A 9,875-nucleotide genomic window follows, 5' to 3' on the forward strand; every position below is an offset into this window, starting at 1 on the left:
GAAGCTCAGAACCTGGAGAGACTGCATTTGGCCTGAGTGGGAAAGGCATATCTGAAGGAGGAAAACTTAGGGAGTGGATGCCTAGAAGCAAAAGAGAAGTGGCTTCTGAGGAACTTCCTTGAGAACCTCTCCGTCCCACATGCTGACCCGGAGGGAAACCAGCTTTGGTCTGGAACGCAGCTAAAAATGCAGAAAATGTGGTTAGGAATTGCTTGACCCTGATCCCACCGATGGTTGGAAAGAAAACGGTTTATATTTCCAGCCGGAATCTTTCTGCTCAACGAACGCGAGGCTCCGGGCGTGAGAGGAAAAGCTCGTGTTTGTGGAAAGCAGTGCTGTTATCCCGGGGAGCCGGCTTGGCGCGGAGCTGGGTGCAGTGGGGGCAACCCTGAGGCTGGGCACTCACGACGTGCTTTGGAAAGAGTCGGGTTCAGCACCACGAACAGCGGTCGCCTCTGTCTCTCCCCGCCTCCCTCACGGCCTCTAGGCCCTCCTCCTTCTCCTTGCCACCTCCCAACCCCCCACCCGCCCCGCCCCGCCCCCTGCTGTCTGGAGATGGGCAGTGACCGCCCCTCCCCCCTCCCTATTCCTCCCTGCGCTGCCCCCGCCCGCGTGCATGCGCGACTGAGCAGAGGGGCGGCCTGTCCCCGACGTCAGGGCTTCAGGACCCGGACGGGTAGGGCAGCCTGCGAGGGTGGCCGAAGACGCACGGATCTGGGCGCCAGGAAGCCTGGGTTCGGCAATGGCTTTGCTGTGTGGCCTTGGGCAAGTCACTCTCCGTCTCTGGGCCCCACTTCCTCCCCTGTCCGAAAAGAAGATCAGGTTCCTAGCTACCGGGGCATTCCTGAGGTCTCAATTACCCATACTCCTCCTCCAAACCCCGGGGGCTTTTGTTCCAGCGCCAGCACGCGTCTGAATAACAAAAGGCGCCCGTCCAGGGGGCGAATGAGCTTGGACTCCCCATTGCCAAGTTTCCCCGCGCGCCCGACTCGGCGCGCCCTGCTGGGCGGGCCCAAGCGGCGTTGGCGCTGAAAATGGCTCATCGGCTCTCTGCTTTCTCTGTTTCGCAGGAGCGGCGGCATGGAGGCTCTCACCACTCAGCTGGGGCCGGGGCGCGAGGGCAACTCCTCGCCCAACTCCAAGCAGGAGCTGCAGCCCTACTCGGGCTCCAGCGCTCTCAAACCCAACCAGGTGGGCGAGACGTCGCTGTACGGGGTGCCTATCGTGTCTCTGGTCATCGACAGTCAGGAGCGCCTATGCCTGGCGCAGATCTCCAACACCCTCCTCAAGAACTACAGCTACAATGAGATCCACAACCGCCGCGTGGCCCTGGGCATCACATGCGTGCAGTGCACACCGGTGCAACTGGAGATTCTGCGTCGGGCCGGGGCCATGCCCATCTCGTCGCGCCGCTGCGGCATGATCACCAAGCGCGAGGCCGAACGCCTTTGCAAGTCGTTCCTGGGCGAGCACAAGCCACCCAAGCTGCCCGAGAACTTCGCCTTCGATGTGGTGCACGAGTGCGCCTGGGGCTCGCGTGGCAGCTTCATCCCCGCGCGTTACAACAGCTCGCGTGCCAAGTGTATCAAGTGCGGTTACTGCAGCATGTACTTCTCGCCTAACAAGTTCATCTTCCACTCGCACCGCACACCCGACGCCAAGTACACGCAGCCCGACGCAGCCAACTTTAACTCGTGGCGCCGACACCTCAAACTCAGTGACAAGTCGGCCACAGACGAACTGAGCCACGCTTGGGAGGACGTCAAGGCCATGTTCAATGGTGGCACTCGCAAGCGGACTTTCTCGCTGCAAGGAGGCGGCGGCGCTAATGGCGGGTCGGGTGGGCAGGGGAAGGGTGGTGCTGGTGGTGGCGGCGGGGGCGGCCCGGGGTGCGGCGCGGAGATGGCCCCAGGCCCGCCGCCCCACAAAAGCCTGCGTTGTGGCGAAGAGGAGGCCGCCGGGCCTCCCGGGCCGCCTCCTCCTCACGCGCAGCGGGGACTTGGTCTGGCGGCGGGAGCTGGCGGCCCCCCGGGCCCTGGAGGACCTGGTGGCGGCGCCGGCGTACGCAGCTACCCGGTGATCCCAGTGCCCAGCAAGGGCTTTGGCCTCTTGCAGAAGCTGCCCCCGCCGCTTTTCCCTCATCCCTACGGTTTTCCCACGGCCTTCGGCCTCTGCCCCAAAAAGGACGACCCCGTGCTAGGCGCGGGCGAACCCAAGGGCGGCCCAGGCACCGGGAGCGGCGGGGGCGCGGGCACTGGCGCAGGCGCGGGCGGCCCAGGAACCGGCCACTTGCCCCCCGGTGCGGGGGCTGGCCCGGGCGGCGGAGCCATGTTCTGGGGTCACCAGCCCCCAGGAGCAGCCAAGGACGCAGCGGCCGTGGCTGCGGCGGCTGCCGCAGCTACTGTGTACCCGACGTTTCCCATGTTCTGGCCGGCGGCAGGCAGTCTCCCAGTGCCACCCTATCCAGCCGCGCAAAGCCAAGCCAAAGCCGTGGCGGCGGCTGTAGCGGCGGCAGCGGCGGCGGCTGCGGCTGCTGCCGGTGGCGGCGGCCCCGAGCCCCTGGACGGTGCTGAGCCGACCAAGGAGGGTGGCCTGGTCGCAGAGGAGCGCTGCCCCAGCGCGCTGTCCCGCGGGCCTCTGGACGAGGAGGGCGCCGACGAGGCGCTGCCGCCCCCGCTGGCCCCGCTGCCCCCGCCGCCCGCACGCAAAGGCTCCTACGTGTCGGCCTTCCGGCCTGTGGTCAAAGACGCGGAGAGCATCGCCAAGCTCTACGGTAGCGCCCGCGACGTGTACGGCGGCGGGCCAGCCCGTGGGCCCGGGCCAGGCGCAGGGTCCGGCGGCGGCTACGTGAGCCCGGACTTTCTGAGCGAGGGCAGCTCCAGCTACCACTCCGCCTCCCCCGACGTGGACACTGCGGACGAGCCCGAGGTGGACGTGGAGTCCAACCGCTTCCCCGACGACGAGGGAGCCCCGGACGAGGCCGAGCCCGGTGCACCCGGCGCGCCCAGCACAGGAGACGGCCCTGATGGCGACCAGCAGGCAGGGCCCCTGTCTACCACCTCATCGGGCGCCGACGGCCCCACAGACTCTCCCGACGGCGGCAGCCCTCGTCCCCGGCGCCCCCCGGGTCTACCCCCAGCCAGTCGGTCTGCATTTGGGGACCTGGCAGCCGACGACATGGTGCGGAGACCGGAGAGGAGCCCGCCAAGTGGGGGCTATGAGCTGCGAGAGTCTTGCGGACCGCTCGGGGGGCCCGCGGCGGCCAAGGTGAGCCCCGCGCCCGCCCCGCTGGGGGCGCGTCTTTGCTTACCCCTCGGCAGCCCTGGGATGTGGGGCAGGCCCTGGCCGGGTTGGGGACGGGAAGTTTGTTCTGAGCGGGCGTTCCAGCAGTAGGCCCCGGCTGCTCTGGATAGGCCCAGCTTCGGGAGCTCTGTGGAGCTGGGCTCCCTGGGACCCCCGACTGAGGGTTTCGGAAGATCGGGGGGTGGGGGTGGCGGGTAGGCCTGAAAAATGCGTGTGCTGTGTTTTTGTTGATGGGAGTGGGGAGGAGACAGGCAGAGACTGGCAGTCACACAGAGACAGAAAGGTAGAAGTAAAATGGGTCTGGAGGAAAGGGACCAAAATCGAGAGAAAAGCGCTCAAGATGCCGGGCCGGTAGCACGCCCTCCTGGATGGGGATGCGAGCCCCGGGGAAGACGAGCCGGTAAACAGAGGAGAGGGATGCCTCTCCACCAAGCCGCAGTACGGGGTCCCCGGAATCTTCCTCCACACGAACTCGTAGTTTTCCGAGTCTCTTCGAATTCCTGCCCTAGGAACCGCAGGGTTCGTTGGCAGGAAGCTGTCGTCGAGAAGGTGTGCGGGGATGGGAGAGGGGCTCTCTGGCTGCCAGGGCCGCGGGTTCGGGTGGGGGGTGTGCACTTGAAAGTGGGTGCGCACACCTGTACATTTCCATTCGGTCCATTAAAACACGAATCATTAGCCGGATGCGAAAGGCGTCGTTTATATCGGGGACTGGGCGCGGGCGGGAGGGAAGACGCTGAGACGGGCGAAGAGGGTGGGGGCGGCTTTCAGCTGCCCTTGGCTTGGGAGCCGCTTTGTGTTTCGGGTAATTTTCTCGAGGGCTCTAATAATTACCAGGAATCCACAACGGTGATGCGGCCTCCGAGGGCGCAAGGCTGCGGCGCGTGCGTCACGGCCGCCCGGGGCGCTCGGGTCCAGCGGGCGAGCGCACCTCCGTCACCCCCTCATGTTCTCTCCTGGCCGCGGCGCAGGGCTGGGCTGCTGCGAGCCGCCGCCAAACGCCCCCCTAACCGCCTGTCATTTCTCGGCCGCCGCAGGTGTACGCGCCCGAGCTGGAGGAGCACGTGAAGAGCGCGGCGGCGGCGCTGGGGCCCGCGGCCTCCTACCTCTGCACCCCCGAGGCCCACGGTAACGCCCCCAGCCCCCCTGCCGAGGTCCCCGGCCAGTGTGATGGGGGGACCGCGCGCAGAGGGCCGGGGCCAGAGGAGGCCTGCGAGGGAAGACGAGAGGAGGAAAGAGGCAGAGAAAATGAGAGAAAGAGGGAGAGGGAAAGAAAAACAGTGAAAGAAAAAGGAAGCTAAGCGAGGACTCCCAACGACTTACATCCGCCCTCTCCACCGCATAGATACCGCTCACGTACACCTCAGGCACTGGGTTAAACCTTTTACAAACCACGCCTGGCGTCCTTTTCAGAACCTCTCCTTTATTCAGCAAGTGTTCCCTGTGGTCAGGACGGATCGGGAACGGGTGGGGACGCATGGCCACCCCCTTGGGGACTCCTGAAGTGCCGTGGTAGCTGCAGCCCAACGCGGGGGCACGTGCGCGCGGGACCCAGTGGCTCTCAGAGAATGGACTGAGGGCCTCGGAAATCCGGGCAGGCCAGGCCGGGGAAGATGTCTCCCCCCGCAGCCGCCACCCCGAGGGTCGCCGCCTGGGCCGCGTTCTCGGTGCAGGTAGACCCGGCGGCCACGCGCGCTCGCGGTGCCCCAGTATCTGCACGCGATGTAGGTCGCTTGTCCCTGGTGGGCTCGGCTGCTCGTTTTGCTCTTTTCCAAGGGGCTGGGAAGGGGGCGTGGAGCCGGAGATGAGCAGATCGCGCGCGGGGGAGGGGGTGGCCGGCCCAAAGCCTGAGGGTGCGAGCCCAGGCGCACAGCCGGGAACCAGCGGCGGCCACGACGCTTTTAATTAGGGCTCGGGCGCCCCGACCGCGGCAGCTCTGGCCGTATCGGGGTCACGGTTTCTTTGCTTCTCCTTGAAACTCGGTTTATTTGCCTTTAAGAGCCAGATAAGGAAGACAATCACTCGACTGCCGACGATTTGGAAACAAGGAAATCCTATCCAGACCAAAGGAGTATCTCCCAGCCGAGTCCCGCAAATACAGACAGAGGTGAGCCCTAGGACCTTCGCACTCCAGCCCCACCCGGGAGCTGGGCCCCAGGTCGCCCAGGTTTCCACCTGCTCCAGCGGCAAGCCTAAGGGGCTGCCGTTCCTCTCTCGCGGCTGGCACATAAATATTTAAATAGTGTGGGCAAGGTTCAGGCCAGGCTTTCTGAGTTGCTTACCTCCTTGCTGGGTTTGAGGCTCTTCCGTGAGGGAAGGAGGCTTAGGATATGAGGAACACCATCACCCACATCAAACAGGTCAAAGGGCACTTCCTGCCCTAAGATAGCCTGTTTTCCCTGGGTCCACTCTCTTCCAGCGGGTCACTCTCTAAAATAAAGGCTGTACCCCTAAAATAATGACTTGAAAGGTGGGTAGTACTGGATGCCTGTAACTGTCTCCTCTAAAGGCAGAGCGTCTGAAATAGGTTTCCAACTTAGCACAGTTCCCAGGAAGCTCACCCCTCCCCTCCCAAGGCCTCTCCCAGGACAAAACCCCTCTCACTTGCCCTTCTATCCCAGGTGAAGATGGGCTCACCCTAGATGTCACGGGAACTCAACTAGTGGAGAAGGATATCGAGAACCTGGCCAGAGGTGAGGTTAAATCTGTGAAATGGGGGTACACTGTGCTTGGGGGCGATGGGCCCTTCTTGTAAAGGGGTGTTATTCGTGTAGGAGTGAGTGTGAGAAGAAAAGTCTCTTGGGGAATCAGTCTTCATTGAGCCAAAGGGATAATTCCCTGGACACATGATCCTGGCACAGAGGTCGGGGTCGGGGGTGGGAAGTGGAAGAGTGAAGTGAGCAGGGGGAGGGAAGCAGCCACCCCAGAGTTCCCAAGGCCGGGCCTGTCTGAATAGCCCAGTGAGAAAGAAAAATGAGTAATGATCCTTAGAACTTGATGCATGTGGACAATCAGGGCAATCTGGGTCTCTCAGCCTCATCTGAATAGCAAGATTTTGAGGACGCATTTACTTTAGGAATGTCTCAGAGGGTTTTTTTTTCCCCCCTGGAGTTAATGCATAACCAACTCCACCCCACCCTAAATAAGGTGAGGATGGACCTTGTTTGTGGAATGGGGTCCTGGGGTTGCTGCTCCACTGCAAAAGGAAGAGTGTGACTTGAGGCACAGAGAAAGGAGCTTCTAACCCACTTTGCTTCTCTGGCTCCCATGTTTGTGTGTTCTGAGCACCTGCTAGGGGAGGATTTCTCAGAGAGCCTCCCCACGTGGAGGACCAGATAGCAATAGCTCCGTGGTCAGGGCAGCCCCCCTGCCACTCCTTTGGAGCTGCTTTTGAGGGCGCCAACAGGGCTTTCCACACCCAATTGCCCCCACCCAGCCCAGGGGTGGGCTTGGAAATCGGTGTGGGGAGGGAGAGAAGCACTGGTGGTCTTCCACTCTTCCTAGTGACAGATTTTACAGGCTACGTGATTACCTTCAAAATCCTCGGTGCTTCTTATGAGCGTTCTTAGCATGAATTTGGGGTCTTGGGACCTCTTGAAATTGTAGACAGACTGTTGTGAATATATGTATTTTTCCAGGGCAGAGGTCCAAGGCTTTGACCAGATTCTCCCTGGTCTGTATCATTGAAGGGAGGGATTAAGTCTGTCAATTGAAGGGGTAAACCGCATCTTCCTAGGCCAACCTCTACGCGTAGGGAGTTAGGGACAACTTAAAGCAGAAACCATGCTGGTTGGCGCCGGGGGCCAGGGCCTAGAAGTCCAACATGCATTCTGCTATCCTGAATTTGATTCTCCTGGGCAACCTAATCCCCTAACCCCATTTCTTGCCCAAATCCTTTGGGTGCAGATGGAAAAACTGAGTGTTGAGGGCCTCTACCATCCGGTCGCACCCTCCCCTACTCCCATCTCAGGGGAACCGGCCAGGGGAGGACCTGGGTACCTTATGGGCCTCCTGAGTCCCACCATCCTCTTCCTTTACCTCCCACTCTTGCCCCTTCACAGACGAATTGCAAAAACTGCTCCTGGAGCAAATGGAGCTCCGCAAGAAGCTGGAGCGAGAATTTCAGAGTCTCAAAGGTACCCCATCCAGACCCACCCCACCTCATCACCAGAGCCCTCTTCCCGCAAGCTCCGGGCTGAGCCCGGGACCCCAGTGCAAGTAGCTGCCGCTCCGCACGAGGCCGGAGCCACAGAACCCTCCTTTTCTGGGGTTTCCCACTAGGCCAAAGACGGGGGTGGGGTGGGGTGCGGCTGGGGAGTGGAGAAAGTCGGCCGAGGGAGGGGGCTGTGCGTAACAGCTCTCACTTAATCAATTTGCACAGATAATTTTCAGGATCAAATGAAGAGGGAGTTGGCTTATCGAGAAGAAATGGTGCAACAGCTGCAAATTGTCAGAGGTAAGACGGGAGTCAGGTGAGCGCGTGCACGGGCTGTAACTGCCTCTCGTCTGGCAGGAGCCGCAATGTTGGCTCAGTCATTTGGATTTAAATTGAAGGTAATTTAACAATTTTTTTTTATTTAATATCTTTTGTATACTCTGATTAGCCTCAGAATGGCAAGCGAGCCCAGCAAACGTCTTGCAGGCATCATTACATGGAGTGATTGAACTTCTTATCGCGGCAATTTCCATGGTTTCTAAATTAAAAATCGAGGCGTAAAATTACCTGGGAAGTAATGCCTAAGTTTGCTTTAATTTTGGTTAGATCCGTCTGCCTTTAAGCGCCATCCCAGGCCATTTCCTCCCTCTGCCAAGCTGCAGTTTGGAGCTTTGACGCCCCCTCCCTCAAGTCTCCGGGACTTGTTTCTGCCAGGGGCTGAGCGCTGAGAAGAGGGTGAGGCCCGGGCTGTGACCCCAGCGGGCCCTAAGGTGGTCTCATTTGGTCACCGGCTACTTCCTGTGTCTTCCAGATACTCTGTGTAACGAACTTGACCAAGAGAGGAAGGCGCGCTATGCCATCCAGCAGAAATTAAAAGGTGAGGAAGCCGGGGAAAGGAGGGGTGCCAGGCGCTGGCTGTGCAGGCGAATGAGTGAATGAATGAACGAACGAATGCATGAATGAATGGCAGTGCTAGTGAGAGGGGAAGGCCAGGTCTGCATAGATCAGTAGCTGAGAAGAGGGAACTGGAAATTGATTTTAATGGAGAAATGATGCTAGAACGGTGGGATAGGGAGAAAGAGCCCCTTGAGCTCTGAGCATTGGGAAATCTGCCACCGGGTCCAAATCTGGTTTGGGGCCGATCGACCTCCCTCTTACTCTGCCTCAGTTTCCTCTTCTGTAAAATGGGCCAACTGAACTAGAGCAGTGGTTCTGGATAGCCAGGATCTCTCTACTACCCTCTCACCTTCTGATGCTCTCGCTTGAGAACCCCCGAGCCTGAAGAGGGTGGGTGAGACCCGGGCGGACAGGGGAGGGAGGGAGCCCGTGGGCCGCGCAGGCCTGGCGAGGCGCCCAACATTGCCCAATCGACTGTCTCTCCAGAAGCTCACGACGCCCTGCACCACTTCTCCTGCAAGATGCTGACGCCCCGGCACTGCACTGGCAACTGCTCCTTCAAGCCCCCGCTGTTGCCCTAGGGCCGGCCCGGCCGCGCCCACGCGCCCTCAAGCCATGCTGCTCTCTTCTTGTAAATACCCGCGGCCGCGGCGGCCTAAGGCGAGATACAAGCCATTCGGACTGGACCGATGTAAATACAGCCTCCCGCCCGCCCGCTCTCCTCCCGGGCGCCTCGGCCTTGCCCGCCCCCTCCCGGGCGCCCCCGCCCAGGACCCCGTCTCCGTTTCCAACTGTAAATACCACCTCGCCCCACGGTTGAACTCCTGGGCATCGGACCTCATGGGGTTAACCGGACCGAAGGGGGTAAGAAAGGGGAGGGGGCCTCTCCCCCCTGTACAGCCTCGGAACCCCAATTGTGAATACAATGTAGGAACTTCGCTGGCCCCGCGCTCCCCGTCCCGTCCACTTCTGAAAGTCTTGTTCCTAATGACAAAGTGGCTATGTGCAATGGATATAAATGTACTGTGAGTCTCTCGGTTCAGTATTGGGTTCACTTTAACTTATTTATGCTGTAAGTTATTTGCTTCCTTCTCCTGGACCTACTTCCGGTCCCGTTTTGCATTCACTCTTGGGTTTTGCTTTGTCTATTTTTTTGTTGTAACCTCTTGATGTAACAGCACTTTAAAAAGGGCGACAACTGCAACTGACTCACGAGAGGGAGACCACCTTGAGCCTGATTGGGGAGACCACCCTGTATCCGTGACTTTTGTTTTGTTTTTAATAAAAAAAAATCTGTTACTTCCCGGGGCCGTGGAGGTGGGAGGGCAGCGGGGGGAGGGGCGGGGGAGACGGGCGCAACAGGTGGTGCGTGGGGACCACAGCGCGGGTTCTGGGGCGCCCGGGCTGAGACTCGCATTTTCTCAGGTGGGCAGCAGCAAACATCCCGACCTCTCCACCAGTCCTTTAGGCGCCCCCAGCTTGCCCCGCAGGCCACCCCCGCTCCACGTTTAGGACCCTCCCT

General features: G+C 60.7%; 1 protein-coding gene across 1 annotated transcript; it reads left to right on the plus strand.

Moving 5' to 3' along the window:
- The first annotated feature begins 742 nt into the window (after positions 1 to 742).
- SKOR1 (SKI family transcriptional corepressor 1) lies at positions 743 to 8,934 on the plus strand. The gene is made up of 9 exons (XM_060169756.1): positions 743 to 849; positions 1,071 to 3,267; positions 4,338 to 4,428; positions 5,300 to 5,407; positions 5,922 to 5,993; positions 7,362 to 7,436; positions 7,682 to 7,756; positions 8,268 to 8,333; positions 8,840 to 8,934. The coding sequence occupies exons 1-9, from the start codon at positions 743 to 745 to the stop codon at positions 8,932 to 8,934; spliced, it is 2,886 nt and encodes a 961-aa protein (XP_060025739.1).
- Positions 8,935 to 9,875: the final 941 nt, after the last annotated feature.

This window comes from Lagenorhynchus albirostris, chromosome 1 (assembly GCF_949774975.1).
Source record: "Lagenorhynchus albirostris chromosome 1, mLagAlb1.1, whole genome shotgun sequence".
NCBI classification, from domain to species: Eukaryota; Metazoa; Chordata; class Mammalia; order Artiodactyla; family Delphinidae; genus Lagenorhynchus; species Lagenorhynchus albirostris.

What these genes read in the sequence shown, in the direction of transcription:
- SKOR1 (XM_060169756.1), top strand. Translation starts at nt 743, where the DNA reads ATGGCTTTGCTGTGTGGCCTTGGGCAAGTCACTCTCCGTCTCTGGGCC. An exon ending in GCTACCGGGGCATTCCTGAG is followed by an intron (nt 850 to 1,070) that starts GTCTCAATTACC and finishes TCTGTTTCGCAG; the next exon opens with GAGCGGCGGCATGGAGGCTC. An exon ending in AGAATTTCAGAGTCTCAAAG is followed by an intron (nt 7,437 to 7,681) that starts GTACCCCATCCA and finishes CAATTTGCACAG; the next exon opens with ATAATTTTCAGGATCAAATG.